The following is a 17,249-nucleotide window of genomic DNA, read 5'->3' as shown; positions in this document are numbered from 1 at the left end:
ATATCGTATGATATTTTCATCTGTCAGAAAAACGATTCACATCCCTAATATCCGGCTTAGTCAGATAATCCAGAAACATTCAGTATGCGGGAATTTTTAAACCCTACTGTTTGCCTGGCCTAATCCCAAAGAAATGTTCTAACTTTTGACCTTTCTGTGTTTATGTATTGTAACACGTTTTGGGGACAGGTTTACCCATAGAAATATGTGACCCAAACTAAACTAAACTGAATAGTAGAGGTGTGCAATTTAAAAAAATTTTGTCTTTTATTTGTCATTTCGAATAACCACATTTTTATTTTTTTAACCTTTGGTTTGTTTCGCTTCAAAAAATTGCACGAGATTTTTGCAGATAATTCTCACTATTGCGCACACTATTTTCTGAAACCAAAAAGAGAGAGAAGAAAAGAGGAAAAAAACCCGAATCAGTCCCCTAGGGGTCTCTGGAGACACTCTGTCCCTCCTCCCCACCACCCCTACAGGCAGCTGTTTCCCCTGAAAAAGTAATATTTATTTAAAGTAAATCCCCAGCCCCTCCTCTTTATTAAAAATAAAAGCCCTGCCCATTGAGACGCTGAAGGAACAAGTTACTTGTCATTTAAATAAAACTAGAAAGCTGGTGGTGTGTTGTCGAAATGTGGTACCACGTCGGGCCAAGGTTTACAAGCTAACCTCACAGGAAGTAATTTAAAAAGAAATAGTTTAAGGACCAAAGATTATGCATGGCCCTTAAAGCAGAGAAAGTGTTCTAAAAAAAAAATAAAAATAAAACAGAGTTCTTGTGGGGTAGTATGATGGTCCTTGAGAAAAGCTTGCAGAGTCTACATTTGATTAATGGATGCCAGTAGCAGAAAATGTTAACGAATTTGTTTACCTAGATGCTTTTTTGTTCTGTGACGTTTGGTGCATCTAATATTGACTGGACTATTTTGACGTGATTGTTTCAAATGACAGCACAATAGCACATCCTTACTGAATAGCTGGTGACAAGTGCCCTGATGCTTTTAGGGGGGGCATACCTTACATTCGCTCAGATGGTTTCTCTGTGAATATTAGCTACGAAGTACAAGTGATAAAAGCACCTGCACACTTTGCAACTATGTGGCCTATTTGAATCTTGCCCCCATAATGTTTGCAGACATTTGCAATGACATTTCTTTTTCATATGTATTTAGTACTTAACCTCAATTTGTAAATTTTTGACTAGCATTGCAAGGTTGGAGAATGTACCAGTAAGACATCTTATCCACAATACCTCTTAGGGGAATGGAGTGAATGGAGTGCTTGCAGCAGAACATGTGGCTCTGGAATTAACAGCAGACAACGAAAGTGTTCTGGGTAGGATTTTTCTATATTTTATCTGTGGTTCTGTTTGTTCTTTTAGGTGTACTTATAGCTAAGTGTGGTTCCAGTCTGGCATGTGCACTAGAATTGTGGCACTTCATTCATCATGTGGAGGGTTTTACTTATTCATACAGCCTTTGCTTTTATATGTTTTCTCCGAGGAAAAGCAGGATGGTAGTGCTCACATATGGGTGACATCATCAGATGGAGCCCAGCATGGAAAACTTCTGTCAGAGTTTCCAGAACTTTGACCTGGCATACTGAGCATGCCCAGCATGCCCTATACAATGCGCCACGCAGGGTCCCTCTTCAGTCTGTTTTTTTCTGCAAAGCTGTTGCATCATAGTTTGTGTGAGCTCTTGGCTTTTTATTTTTCTAAATTTTGGAAAACTTTTTCCCCCAATTTTTTTCTTTGGGTTTTCGCGTTCCATCGACACCAGGTCCCTCTTGGCCCCTCCTGTAGCCTCCTCAGCTAGGTTTCTAGGCGTTTCAGGTAAGTTTTCTTTTACACCAACCTCCACTGTAGCGGCGGTGCCTCGATGTCCACTGGTCAATGTAGCTCGCCACCATCGTTATCGATTTGCGGTTCACTTTTTCTGTTTCTGTCATGGCCACAACTATTTTTTGTCAATAACTCCCTTGATATGTGTCCCCTGCATGGGGGCATTGCATGACATCTGTGGATGCCGAAAGTGCGCTCAAATGACCCCGAAGGGATGTCGCACTTGACTCAACAAGATGGAGAAACTGTTTGGGTCGAGAAAGTCTGAGCCATAAACTTCTAGGGGTGTGCATTCGTTTTCGCCGTATTGGCAATCCGCAACGTATATTGCACTATTCGTAGTATTCATGGGGAAGCAAAACGTATCGCGATTCCCCACAAATACACGAATCTTCGCCGAATTATACGGCCACCTAAATAAAAATTTAAACAAACCCTCCACCCTCCTGAACCCCCCCAAGACTTTCCAAAACTCCCTGGTGGTCCAGCGGGGGGTCCGAGAGCCATCTTCTGCACTCACACCCTCGGTGCCGGTTTCATCATGGCGCTGATAGCCTTTGTCACAGGGGCTACCGGTGCCATTGGTCAGCCCCTGTTACATGGCCATCGGTGCCATCTTGTGCTCCTACCATGTGACAGGGGCTGACCAATGGCACCGGTAGCCCCTGTGACATAATATAGGCAAAGGCTATCGGCGCCATTTTGAGTACTGGCATCGGATGGCCGGAGTGCAGAAGGTCACTCCGGGACTCCCGTTGGACCCCCAGGGACTTTTGGCCAGCTTGGGGGGGCCTCCTGACCCCCACAAGACTTGCCAAAGTCCAGCGGAGGTCCGGGAGCGACCTCCTGCATGCTGGCCATCTGATGCCAGTACTCAAAATGGCACCGATCGCCTTTGCCCTCACTATGTCACAGGTACTGACGGTCGGCCCCTGTGATATAGTGAGGGCAAAGGCGATCGGCGCCATTTTGAATACTGGCAGCAGATCGCCTTTGCCCTCACTATGTCACAGGGGCCGACCGTCGGTACCTGTGACATAGTGAGGGCAAAGGTGATCGACGGTCAGCCCCTGTGACATAGTGAGGGCAAAGGCGATCGGTGCCATTTTGAGTACTGGCATCATACGGCCGGCGTGCAGGAGGTCGCTCCCGGACCCCCGCTGGACTTTTGGCAAGTCTTGTGGGGGTCAGGAGGCCCCCCCCAAGCTGGCCAAATGTCCCTGGGGGTCCAACGGGGGTCCTGGAGTGACCTCCTGCACTCCAGCCGTCCGATGCCAGTACTCAAAATGGCGCCAATAGCCTTTGCCCATACTATGTCACAGGGGCTACCGGTGCCATTAGTCAGCCCCTGTCACATGGTAGGAGCACAAGATGGCGCCGATGACCATGTGACAGGGACTGACAATGGCACCGGTAGCCCCTGTGACAAAGGCTATCGGCGCCATGATGAAACCGGCACCAAGGGTGTGAGAGTGCAGGGGATGGCTCCCGGACTCCCCGCTGGACCACCAGGGAGTTTTGGTAAGTCTTGGGGGGGGGTCAGGAGGGTGGGGGGTTGTAGTTAATTTTAATTTTAGCTGGGACATGAATATAAATCGCCGTATTAACGCATCGGGGTGCCATACGGCCGAATGCAACGTATCTGCTCCCTGACGAATCCAAATCACGAATGCCACGTATGGCGTCCCTCTGCACATCCCTATAAACTTCAGCATTGGCCACACTGATGGACATCTCACCATCAACATCGGTGGGACTGTTGGTTCTGTCGATGTCACCAATAGATAGGAGCACCGGAGACCGACCATGTTCTGTGTTCTTCAGGTCAGGGATGTCAGGTTCCTCATTTTTTACCTCAGCACCAGGAAAAGACTGGGCTGAGCACCGAGGGAAACCAAGGAAGCATTGGCACCGGTGACCTTTGATGCACAGTGCCACACACAGGGATGTGTCGGCTCATGTCATGATGGCCCCAAAGTGACCCCATGGTGAGGAGCGCCCATCCTCCATTGATTGCAGGGGGTCTGCAATGGTATCCACTGGTCCTGATGCCAGTCCACCTCAGGGATTCAAGAAAGATCTGGCTACCCCTTCTTCCTCCCAGTCATTGTTGGCTTTGGCCATTTTTGAGGAGGACCTGGAGCAGCATGTCCAACTGGAGGTGGATCAGACAATTCAGGCCATCGGTCCTGTGGCACTGACAGCACCAACTGTGCCAGTGCCACAGGATGCTGTCTGCTTTAGAACCGCTGCTAGAACACCTTAATGTGCTCATCGGTGTGCTATCAACCCACCTGCCACTGGTTCCTGGGAGGCCATTGATGCCCAGCAGAACACCAATTCTTCCTCCGACTGATTCTGTGATCATTGCTGGATCCTCTGAGAAGGAAGCTCCACCTGGACCAGCAGAGACGACATGGCCTGCTGCCAGCCATCCAACTTTGCCGGGGCCTACACTGGTTTTGCTGATTACTATGCCTCTGGATGAAGGCCAAGCACCCAGGAGCCCCATCCCTTGTAGAATACAGTGAGGATGAGGTTCCTTAAGACCCCTGGGAGGATGGTACTGCAGAGTCCTCCTCTGAGGGCTCAGAGGGTCTCCCCTCAGAGCCATCTCCTTCAGAAGAGCAAATGAGGTCCCTACCAGAGGACTTATCCTTTTCAGGTTTTGTGCAGGTAATGCTAGAAGCTATTCCTTTTCAGTTATTGATGGAGGAGGATGCCAGGCACAAGATGCTGGAGATCCTCCAGTTTTTGGAGCCTCCTAAGGAAATCGTGGTGGTCCATGTGCATGATATCCTTAAGGAACTTATGCTGAGGATATGGGAATACCCTCTCATAGTACCTCCCGTTAACAGGAAGGCAGACGGGATCTACCTCGTCCAGAAGGCTACTGGATTTGATAAATGTCAGCTGCCCAACCAATTGGTAGCCATCAAATTCACCCTCAAGAGGACCAAGCACTCTCGGACCTATTCCCCCCCCCCCCCCCCCCCGGGAAAGCACCACAGAATGATGGATGCTCTTGGGAGGAAAGTGTTCCAGGCAGCCATGCTTATTGCATGCATTGCCTCCTACCCAGCTCTACATGAACTAGTACTTGCAGGACCCCTGGAAGCAGGTGACAGAAGTAATTGAGCAGCTGCCTTAACAGCAGCAGGATTCCCTCATGTTGCTGGTGCATATGGGCCTGGAGTGCAGAATACACGAGGTCCATGTGACCTAAGATATTTTTGAAATGGCAGGAAGGGCCTCTACAGTGGGAATTGGCACCCACAGACTGGCATGACTGCAGACCTTGGATCTCCATCCAGAGGTTTAGGAATGGCTCATTGAAGTGCCATATACTGGGGAAAATCTCTTTGGAGATAGGGTGAGGGATGCAGTGGCCCAGTTACAGGACTACCATGAGACCCTCCAACAGCTCTCCACCAGCTCTCCAGATACATCCTCCTACTGCAGGAGTTTGGTGAGGCAGGGACAGAGGAAGTCTTTCTATCGCCAGAGGAAGTACTATGCTCCACGCCCTCACTCCCTCAGCAGCATGTGAGCTTCTGCGGCTGCCCCAGGTAGCAGATAGCTCCCAAGCTCCAGCCAGTGCCTCAGTCAACTCCAAGGATGAGAACATACGCCTGTATCTGAGACCGCTGAATCACCCATTCAGGGGCAGGCTACAGTTCTTACGAATAGAGATGTGATTCGGCTGAACCTTTTGGTTCGGCCTTCATTATTGGCCCGCTGCGGGAAATTTCGTTTTCCCACGGTTCGGGCCGATTTTATTTTGGATGCCCACGAACTGAAATCCAAAACCCACCCCAACCCTTCGAATTCAATGATTACAACGGGGGGTTGTAAAAAAACAAACAAACCCAAACCTACCCCAACCCTTCAAATTTAATTAATTGCAACCCTCCTGACCCCCCAAAACTTGTCGAAATTCCCTGGTGGTCCAGCGGGGATCCCGGGAGCGATCTCCCCCTCTCAGGCTGTTGGCTGCCAATAATCAAAATGGCGCTGATGGCCCTTTGCTCTTACCATGTGATAGGAGCTATCAGTGCCATTGGCCAGGCTCTGTCACATGGTAGGAGCAATGGATGGCCGGTGTATTAAGATGGCACAGGCTATCCATTGCTCCTACCATGTGACAGGGGCCAACCAATAGCACCAATAGTCCCTGTCACGCAGTAAGGGCAAAGGGCCATCTGCACCATATTGATTAGTGGCAGCCGAAGGCCCAAGAGGAGGAGATTGCTCTCAGGACCCCGCTGAACCACCAGGGACTTTCGGTAAGTCTTGGGGGTTCGGGAGGGTGGGGGGGGTTGCAATTAATAAAATTTGAAGGGTTGGGGTGGGTTTGGGTTTTTTTTTTAATGTGCCTTTCTCCTCCCCCGAAAATGATAAGAAAACCACAAGAAATTTAGTGGATTTTCTTATCGTTTCGTCATCCCCCTGAAACACGACAAAAAAGGAAATATCATCTCTATTGCCTATTTCGTCACAAACGAATGCACATCCCTACTTATGAATTCTCTTGGTGTGTTTACACATGCACATAGCCCAATGGACCCTCAGGTCACAGTGGTGCCAGGCCATGCAGAGCCTCCAGGATTGCATCCGAGTCACCCCATATCTCCAGGACTCTTTGCCTGGCAGGGGTACTCTCTAATCTGGAATGGGGGATCTCTTTCTGGAGTCCTCCTATTCAAATTATCCTAACCACAAATGTATCCAACCTGGGCTGGGGAGCTCATGAAGAGGGACTCTGCACCTAGGACCTCTGGTCCACTCAGGAAATCTGTTGCCAGATCAACTTTCTGGAGCTCCGGGTGATCGGCTATCCAACAAAGTTGTTCTGATCCAGACAGACAGCCAGGTAGCAATCTGGTATGTCAACTAGCAGGGAGGTATGGCATCGTACCTTGTGTATCAGAAGTGGTCCAGATCTGGTCATGGGCCCTTTCCCATGGGATGGTGCTCAGGGCATCGTATCTGAAAGAAATGGAGTACGTGGTGGTGGTGGTGGACAGACTGAGTCGTGCCTTCAGACCCCACAAGTTGTCCCTGAACCAGGAAGTAGTGAATCGAAACTTCCACCTCTGAGGGAGCCCAGATATAGATCTGTTTACGTCCCCTGGAATAGAAAGGTGACTCGGTTCTGCTCCCTGTATAGGACAAGAAGGCAAACCAGCTTTGGATATCCTTGCCCATCATTGGGCAAGGGTCTTCTGTATACTTATCCTCCAATTTCCTTGCTGGTGAAGACTCTGTTGAAGCTTCGTGAGGACAGAGAGTCTCTGATACTCATAGCTCCTCACTGGCTGAGACAGATCTGGTTTCCACTCCTATGGGAGTTGTCATGCAGAAACAAATCAATCTGGGGACTTCCCCAGATATCATCATACAGGAGCGAGATCCCAATCTCCAGGCCCTATCACTCACAGCCTGGATGTTGAGAGGTTAATTCTGTAACCACTCAATCTCTCAGAAGATGTGCCTCAGGTCCCAATGGCTTCTAGACAGCCTTCTACAAGAAAGTCCTATGGACTGAAGTGGAGGAGGTTTTCTGTGTGGTGTAAGCAGAAGGCCCCTAGATCCATTCTCCTGCCCCCCACAAAAACTGTTTGATTACCTTCTACACCTCTTGGAATCTTGCTTAAAAAACAAGTGTGATTGGTGCACACCACCAAAGTGTGGAAGGTATGCCCATCTCTGTGCAGTCTAAAGTTATAAGCTTCATGCAGGGCCTACATCAGTTGAAGCCTCTCCTACAGCCTCCCGTTGTGTTTTAGGATCTCAATGTGGTACTAGCTCAGCTGCTGAAAGCTCCTTTTCAACTGCTGCACACCTGTGACCTGAAGTACCTGACTTCGAAGGTCATATGTTTGGTGGCGGTCACTTCAGCACACAATATCAGCAAACTTCAGGCCTTAGTGACTTTTTCACCTTTCACTAAGTTTTATCATGACAGGGTGGTCTTCCATACACATCCTAAGTTCCTGCCTAAAGTGGTGATGGCTTCCATCTTAATGAGTCTATCATCCTGCCAACGTTCTTTTCTAGGCCCCATTCGCACAAGGGCAAATGAGCACAGTAAAGTTTGGACTGCAAGCGAGCCTTAGCCTTTTATCTGGAGCAGACAGAAGCCCATAGATAATCCACCCAACTTCTTGTTTCTTTTGATAGCAATAGATTGGGAGTTGCCATCCAATTGCCTAGAAGGAGATTGCATCTCCTTCTGTTATGCCCAGGCGAGACTGCATCTTGAGGGTCATGTCTTGATTCATTCTGTCAGAGTCATGGCAATATCGGTGGCCCTTTTGCAAGCAGGTCCCGTGGAGGTGCAAAGCTGCAACATGGAATTCTCTCCACAGATTTGCATTTCATTATTGTCTGGATAGGGATGGCTGATGTGGCAGTAGGTTCAGCCAGTCTGTCCTTTGGAATCTCTTTGAAGTGTAGAACCCAACTCTCCCTGCCTAGGGCCAATTGATTGGGAATCAGGCTGCCTCCCCCTCTTACCAACAGCACTGTTGTTGTTGTGCCTGTTGGCATCTCGTTGGTGTCTGTTAGTCCCCTTTTGTGTTAGGGAGCAGCCTGTAGCTAGGGATTCACCCATGTGTGAGGACTACCATCCTGCTTGTCCTCGGAGAAAGCAGAATATTAGTCCTCACGAAATCCACCCACCACCCCGCAGAGTTGGGTTTCTCCTTTTTTTGTTATTTTAAATCTAATTCTATGTTATAAGACTGAAGAGGGACCCCACATGGACACTTGCTATAGGACATGCTGGGCATGCTTATATGACAGAAGTTTTCCATGCCGGGCACCACCTAATGATGTCACCCATGTGTGAGGACTAACAGTCTGCTGTCCTCAGAGAACACCTATTAAAGGTAAGTAACTCTGCTTTATGATGGGAAAGTGTGAAATACTTTCCTTCTATCAGCCCACCTTAAATGTCTCTTGCAATATTCCAGTCTAGTGGCCAAACCATGTCTTAGGTCAGGTGTTTCCAAACCTATCCTCCCCATCCAGTCAGGTTTTCAGGATATCCACATGAAATTTATCTCATGCATATTCATTGTGGATATACTGAAAATCCAACTGGCTGACAGGTTTGACATCCTCTGTCTTTGATGAAAGTCCATTAACCTCTTATTCACCAATTTTTTAAATATAAGAATTAAAAAGACTTCTCCTCCTTTTGTACACTATGCTGTATGTGTTTTGCCACACTTGTGTGGGCTAAGCATGTTACTTTAATAGAACAAGAAATGTCTTATATCACATTAATTAATAAGAAAATCCCCAAACAATTGCAGTTTTCAAATGCTGGGTCTAATTAAAAAGAGTAGAAAGAGTAAAAGGTAAGGAGAAATGAAGTGATTCTGAGTGTTCCTCACAAGGAGAAATGCAAGATTATTTTTATGACTTTTTGTTTATAACTCTTTTGAAAACATCTAAAAACAAAATGCATTTCAAAAATACCAACCTCTTTGTACCATTTTACAGGCCAGATCTGGAAGGAAGGGATTGTCTTGGACCCAGCATCCAGTACCAAATATGTAAGAATCCTCTTTGCCCTGCTGGAGTGCCTGGGTTCAGGGACTGGCAGTGCCAGATATTCGGCATCAGGCGTCCATATCAGAAGCCTGTGGTTCAGTGGGAAGCCATTATTGATGAAGGTAAGACCAGTAAAGTCAAGAAGGAGAAATATCATTATTTCATGTTTAGCAGTTTTGTAGCTAGGGAACATGCATAAGGTTAAAACACCTTTCATACAGGTTACATAGGTTTGAAATGGGCAATAAGTAATGCCCTAGAAATATGCAGAATACAGTGTTTGGGTATGTACAGATGCAGGAGCACCGCTCTTCATTTTGGAAATTTATTTTCATATGAAAGCTTTCCATTCTGGTTGCCATCTTTTACCATGCTCTAATCCCATCCAGAATAACTTATAAAACACTCACAACTATACACAAATCCATGTACTCTCACAATTCCCTCTGGTTGGACATACCTTTCAGTGCCGTCCAACAGAACTGACCTGCGAGATTAATTCACAAGGGTACCCTGCATGTTCCTTCTTTAAAAATAGTTCACCTCTCTTCAACTAGGGAACGAGCACTGTCCATTGCAGGCCCTACATGCTGGAATTCCATGCCCATGATGCTTCGCATAGAATCTTGCCCAAATAAATTTAAAAAGAAATTTAAAACTTGGCTGTTTCATCAAGCCTACCCAGATTAGCCCACTCCTTATCCTCACCCTCGCTGTCTTGCCTTCCCAGCCTCCTCTTCCCCTCTCGATTTTCTCATAGGTTCTACTCACTTTTCACTGCAGGTCCCTCACTGTACTTTTCCTGAATCCTTTCAGTTTACCCTTACACGACAATGGAAGCTCTAGAATGTTGATTTATATAATCTTGTCATTTTAATCCATTGTTGAATTTTGTTATTTAACCTCAGTTTGAGATCTGTATTTTCTTGGCCTTTCCTAAGTTATTGTTATCCTGTTTTCCCACTATCCCTTGTTATAATGTACTTTCCACTCCTTTTGTTAAAATGTGAACCGGCATGATGTTTCTGACTAATGCCGGTATATAAAAGCCGTTAAATAAATAAATAAATAAATAAATAAATAAATAAATAAATAATAATGGACCCTGACCCTTTGGTTTTATACAAGAATTGGCCATGTTTCATAAATAGACTTCCTTTGAACATATTTAGATGGTTTTTTTTTTAATTAGAAAAGGTTCTGCTTTATCAAATGTTTTCCCATTTGCAGAGCAATAGTTTATGTTCTTGATGATTCATGCCCTAAGTTACATAGTTACTATTAAAACCACCAATTCATGCCTGAGTTTTTGCATCATACTTAGTTTTGCCTATAATAGGAACTTTTTTTTTTCATTCCTGAAACTGCAGAAAATTAAATCCTTGGACATAAGATGCACTGTTTCAAAATTGTTCAAAAAAATTGTCTTACAAGCTTTTGCACTAGATTTTTCTCTGCTTTTGCCTGATTCTTAAATGTGGCCCCAAGCATTTGATCAAGTGAAGGCATCTGAGTGGACATTACAATTTAGACGGAAGTTATTCATTAAATGCATCCTGAATGTGAAGTTCCTACTGCTGCAGGGAGCACCCATTGTTACCCTCCCATTATTTGATTAGTAATCATTTTGTATCATCAGTAATTGTTCAATTGATGTCAGCTTGTCCCAGCCCCATTTGGAAGTAGAAGAAGAGGTGATATTACTGCCACACAGGCAGATACAGTACAGTGCGCTCCGACGGAGCGCACTGTTAGCCTGCTCTTGGACACGCGTTTTACCTTACCCCTTATTTAGTAAGGGGAGGAAAACGCGCGCCAACCCGCGGCACCTAATACCGCCCTCAACATGCAAATGTATGCCACGCGTATCTTATAAAAACCGGGGTCGGCGCGCTGCCTGTTCCCTCCGAGGCCGCTCCGAAATCGGAGCGGCCTCGGAGGGAACTTTCTTTCCACCCCCCCCCCTGCATCTTCCCCTCCCTTCCCCTACCTAACCCACCCCCCCGGCCCTATCTAAACCCCCCCTACCTTTGTTGCCAGATTTACGCCTACTGAAAGCAGGCGTAAATCTGCGCGCGCCAGTGGGCTGCTGGCGCGCCATCACTCGACCCCGGGGGCTGGTCCGGAGACCTCGACCATGCCCCCGGGCCAGTGCCACGCCCCCTGTCCCGCCCCCTGACCCCGGACATGCCCCGGACACGCCCCGGACATGCCCCTTTTACGAAGCCCCGGGACATACGCGCGTCCTGGGGCTCTGCGCGCGCCGGCAGCCTATGCAAAATAGGTGCGTCGGCGCAGGGCTTTTAAAATCCGGCCCACACTATATACTGGACCACTAGTACAGCGCATTTTGTCATTTATTGCATCTACCTGGATTAGAGCACATATCTGTAAACCTAATAATCCCATTTTGAATACTTGTCCACTACTCACTGTATAAACTTAAACTAGTCACTCAATCTTTTCTTGTGCTCAAAACTAAGGGTCCGAGCTCTTGGAAGTCCTGTGAATTATCTATACTGAATATACTGATGGCATTATATACAAATGCATGCATACTGAGGGCAATTTTCTAAACCACTTCCACATATAAAACAGTGCTTTATGCACAGAAATAGGATTTTAACATTTCCTACCCTCTCTGCGTGTAAAGCTGTGTGCGTATTTTGACTATGCATGTAACTTTGTGTGCAGCTTGGAGAGGCCTTCCTGGGAGTGGGCTTAGGAAGAAGCTAAAACTTACGCACGTACTTTTGATGTTTCTCTGGAAAAAGTACCCACATAAATTGCAGATGCAGGAGTGTGTGTGCATACTTTTTCTGTCTTGGTTTTCAAAGAGAATTCCTTTCCCATTTAAAATTGTTATAAAGCTGGCAAGTAAAACATACCTGCAGACTTCACACTTCTGTGCACAGTGTGTGCAAGAAATTATAATGGGGCAATTTTCAAAGTTAAAATCGGTGGTTAAAGTCTAAAAATAAAAATGTAATAGTCTGAAATATCAAAAGGAAAAAGTGGAGTAAAATCCTACACTCAATGAATTAACTTAGTGACTCAGGCCCATCATGTTTGAATCAAGAAAAACATTTGAAATCTCTGCCGTTGTCCCTCCCAATGCAGCCTTTGGGCAAAACACGGGGTCCGTGTTGGGGGACATTTATAATGACTGTTAATTGAGAATATTTAGACAAGACGAGTTGCCTTTTGAATAAAGTAATGTAAATTGGACCTTTATAAAGGACCTTTATAAGGACCTTTATTGACTCCATACTGTGCTAATCTTTCGATAGTCTGAAATGTTCACACTTCCATATCATATACAGTTTTTTGGAAATTGCATTGTATAGTTTAAATTCCTCATTTTAGTGGCAGTGCTGGATTATAAATACATAGTACAGGTTGTTACCATGTGTTTTAAGAAAGAGGTATCTGGATTTAATGCTGTGATATTTTAGATACCCAGGGCATAAATTTGGCAGAAATAAAAACAAGTAATGCATATTTTGGACTGTGGCCAATCTTTCTTAAACCTAGACAGTATCTGTTTGCCAAGCCCTCATATATTTCATGGATGGCTACAATATAACAAACTTGATAATTACCTTCAGTGCATACTCAGGGAGAGAAGAATGGTATCAAATGTTTACAATATCTATGCAACTAAAGTTAGAAGAGCATATTAATAATGTTAGAGTTTGAAATATTGCACCAAAAATTTCTACTTGGCATGTTCACAAGAATTGCTTTATTTTTCATTTAGAGGGACTCAAAAATGCTACTCAAATGAAATTATATTAACACTTTGGAACCTGAGAACTTTAGAAAGTAGCATGGAGCTTCATATAAATGAACGAGGGATTAGCTGTCTGGCACCAGCCAGTTATAAAGAACAAGTTGTAGAGTGGGCTGGGTGACCAGTGATAGCTCTGTCTGTTGCTGTGCTGGAAACGCAGATATCAGGCCCTAGCTCAATTTCCTGTTTATTCATTGGATAGGACTGGGCAAAAGCACCGTGTGCATGACATCCAGCGGGGGAAAAGAGAACCAAGCTGTACTGCTGTGGTTACGTCTGCTGACTTAGGCTTGAAGTGCTGTTCAAATGTTGCTCTGTTCTGGCATATATCAGTGTCATCACACGTGGCTGTATGGGGGCAGAGCTGAGCAGGACTTACTGTGAAAAACGTCTTAGCAACTCTGAATGCTGGTGAGAATGGGAATGTCAGGGTGAAAAAGCTTTTCTTACTCAGGGCCTAATTTACTTAGGCTTGTCTCCCGTTCTGTGTCTATTGGGGAGGGAAGGGGGGGGAGGGAAACTTAGTGAATCAGCCCATCATCTCTACTATGATGTCCTTGTTTCCCTTTTTTTTTTTTTTTTTTTTTACTATGTTGAATAATGGTCCTGTGAGTAAGCGAGGAAAAATTTCTTTAAAAAAAAAAAAAAAGTTAGCTCTGCTAATTAAATGCGTAATAAATTCTATAATTATTTTCTTCAATAGGTTACAGACATCAAGAGAGCCAGGGGCAATGGAATTCCTTTTTAGTTGGGGGAGGGGGTGCCAAACCAACCAACCAATCTCCGCACTCTCTCTCCTCTGGTCCATAGCTCTCACCACCAATTTCTTACATTACATTTATACTTAGCCATTCTGCTTTGCCTACATTCTGGGTGTACTTATATCATATAGAGCAGTGGTCCCCAACCCTGTCCTGGGGGCCCACCAGCCAGTCGGGTTTTCAGGATATCCACAATGAATATGCATGAGAGAAAATTTGCATGTTATGGAGGCAGTGCATGCGCTGGCCGTCCATTGCTCCTACCATAAGTCAGCCAGCAAAGATCTGTTAGAAGTCCAGTCACCTAAGCTTGCGTACATTATTGAGGAGCATGATCAGGCTAGGTGGGGCCTATCCTTTATTAATCATTTGTAATAAACTTCCTGAATTCTTTCAATTACTATCTGATAACACTCAATTCAAAAACAAATGTTAGAAGCTCACTTATTACAGGATGAATTAGTCAGATAAGGTTCAAAGATCAACAACAGAACTTTATTTTCATCTCTCCTTTTTATTCATCTTTATTCACCCTTCTTCGTTATCTTAGTTCTGAGCATGCTAATTTATAGGATTATGAAAATCCTTTAATCTATATCTGTCAAAAGATCTCAGGTTTTTAATTTATCATTGTTGTATTGTCAATATGTTTTAATTTTATGAATGTGTTTATTTGTAACTCGCGTCAGTTGTTTCCTGTAGAAGCAACTAAGAAATCAATTGATCAAATCAAATCAAGGTCTAACTTATCCAGCTAATTTAGCCAGATAAGGCTAAATATTGGCATTTATCCTGCTAAAATAGCCAGATAAGTAGCCCATCTTGTCCCCATTTAGCCAGATAACTATTTGGCTAGATAAATATTTATCCAACTAAGTGGCAGCCACTGAACATAGCCGAATATTCAAACATTTAGCCAGATAAATCAGAATCTATCTGGCTAAGACATGTTGAATATCTATCTCATTAAATATAAACTACCCAAGGAGAAATAGCTTAAAGGTATAAAAACAGATGCCCATAATATCGGCAATAAAATTCCAGAACTGCAAGCCCTAATGGTGGAGATGAACCTAGATATAGTTGCTGTCATAGAAATGAGGTTCAATGAGTCCTGCGATTGTAATATTGCTATACCAAGTTTTAATCTTTAGGAAAGAGAGAAACAGCAGAAAAAGCGGAGGAGTTGCTCTTTCTATCAAAAATATCAATTCATGGAGAGTGGGGAAAGGAAGTGCTGTGGATTGTATTTGAAAGGGTCAATGACACTTCCATCTATATCGAGATGGTCTACAGTCCTCTGACTCAGGTAGAGGGATTGGACAGAGATCTGACTGAAGACATCCAAAAGGTGTGAAAGAAGGGTGAAAGAATTGATGTTGGTTCTGTTCAGAACTCATTGAAGAAGACTTTGGAAAGGAACTGCTGTTTGTTGGCTCGAGTACCTATGGAAATGGAATAAATATGACCCCATTTTGTTATGACCCTGTTCATGGACCCCATCCCGCAGACAGGTCCTCACCTTCTCTCCATGTTGGCCCGATGCCGAAGTTCCCCTCACGGCTGGAGGCTGCCGCTGGCATCCCTCTGCGTGGCTGGAGCCGCACCGCCAACTCCTCTCCTGGAGCCACCGCTGCTCTCCTCCTTCCTGCGTGGCTGGAGTTGTGCCACTGACTCCTCCTTTGGGGGAATCCCTTAACAGGGATTCCTCCCTCCTCCGTGGCCCGAGTGCCGCCGCTGGAGTCCCTCTTTGCGGAAAGGAGTCGCCACTGCCTTCTCTTCGGGGCTGAAGGAAGCCCCTCTGCAGCTCCTCTTCAGCAGCAGGAGCTGCCTTCGGTCTGCCCATTTCTTCTCCATGCAGCAGGACACCGCTGCAGGCCTTAGCTCTGCCCACCTACCTTCAGGGCTCCCTCTAGGGGCTGGCCACACAGCTTTCTTTCCTTCTAAAAGGGCCAGAGACAGGAAGCACTCCTGTGCCCGCCAGATGATGTCTTCAGGGCTCTCCTGGACCTGCCCTTTATAAAGTCTCTGCTTCAGTTCCTCAGAGCCTTCGGATGGAGTTACAACCTCTCCAGATTCCGTGGAGTTCCACTGCTTTCATTGTGTTCCATCTTGATGCTCCTGTCTGGAAGACTTCATGTTCCATGTCTTCTTGTTCCTGATGTCTTTGTCCGATGCTCCAGGTTTCATTCCTCGTCAGATCATCCTTGTGGTATGTTCCAGCTCTTGGCTTCCCTTCCTGTAAGCCTCAGGATTCTTCGTCCATATCCAGATGTCCCAGACATTCTTGATGCCAGATGTCCAGTTGTCCTCTGGTTCAAGTGATCCAGATGTCCAGGTGTCTAGATGTCCTTTATCCCAATGTCTGTCATCCTCTTCTCTACGTCCCTCTGATCTCTACTCATCCAGTAATTCTCTCTTCCTGGGTCCATCTGTCCAGATTTCCAGAGACCCTGATGTCCAGTTGTCTTCTTGTTCTGAGATCCAGATGTCCAGGTGTCCATATCCAGATGACTAGCGCTTGAGGTATCCCCTCCTGCATACCCTCTTCTTTCCCTCCTTATCTCGATCCAGAAGAATCCGCCAGCAGTCCTTGTCATCCCCCGGGCTCATACCCAGTCGACCTCAGGAGTATTTCTGGTGACCCCGACATCCGTCTTCTGGCAATTAGTATTCTCTCTGGCTGGACTTCTCTCAAGTGCTGCCCGGACCCTCTTCTCTGTCCTGTGCATGCCCCACTCTCCACATGGTCTGCCACCAGCCTTCTAGATTGTGTAGGGCACACAGCATGACAGGGTGGTTCATGATCAGTCCACATTGGGCTGTGTAGGGCACCCTGAGGGACAGCACTCTTCCAAGTGCTCAAGAGTATCGTCCAGTCCAAGTCCTCAAGAGTATCTTCCTATCCAAGTCTCCAAGAGTTTCATCTTGTTCAAGTCTCCACATCTTCGAGAGTCTTGTCTCGTCTCATCCTGTCCAGGAGTCCTCTTCTCGTCCAAGTTCCAGGAGTCCTAGTTCCAATATGTACTCTGACTCTTTTACTCTCTCGGGTCCAGAATCTCCTACTCCGATACCTTGCCTCCTTGTTTCCAGCCCTCTACCTCCATTTATCCTCACTAGTTTGTGTTGGTTCAACAGAGGGTTCACCCACTTTGTCCTCCTCCTATGTTCTCACTCTGCCCATGCATGTACTTGCTTACCTCCCTCAGGGTGTGTCTTGGGGCTCCTCCCTGAGGCACCTCAGGGCCCAAGGGCTCAATCTCTTCCAGGAGCAAGCGATTGTGCC

General features: G+C 45.9%; 1 protein-coding gene across 1 annotated transcript in view; it reads left to right on the top strand.

Annotated features, from left to right (window-relative positions):
* ADAMTS19 (ADAM metallopeptidase with thrombospondin type 1 motif 19) overlaps positions 1 to 17,249 on the top strand; it is a 465,279-nt gene that overhangs the window by 304,048 nt on the left and 143,982 nt on the right. Inside the window, exons 12-13 of the mRNA XM_029619011.1 lie at positions 1,208 to 1,338; positions 9,359 to 9,531. Of these exons, the coding sequence (XP_029474871.1) occupies positions 1,208 to 1,338; positions 9,359 to 9,531 (304 nt within the window). The remainder of the gene's footprint in view (positions 1 to 1,207; positions 1,339 to 9,358; positions 9,532 to 17,249) is intronic.

The sequence above is a fragment of the Rhinatrema bivittatum genome, chromosome 1, assembly GCF_901001135.1.
Source record: "Rhinatrema bivittatum chromosome 1, aRhiBiv1.1, whole genome shotgun sequence".
Lineage (NCBI taxonomy): Eukaryota > Metazoa > Chordata > Amphibia > Gymnophiona > Rhinatrematidae > Rhinatrema > Rhinatrema bivittatum.
Note: the sequence above shows the minus strand (reverse complement) of the source record. Positions and strands in the feature narration are given on the sequence as shown.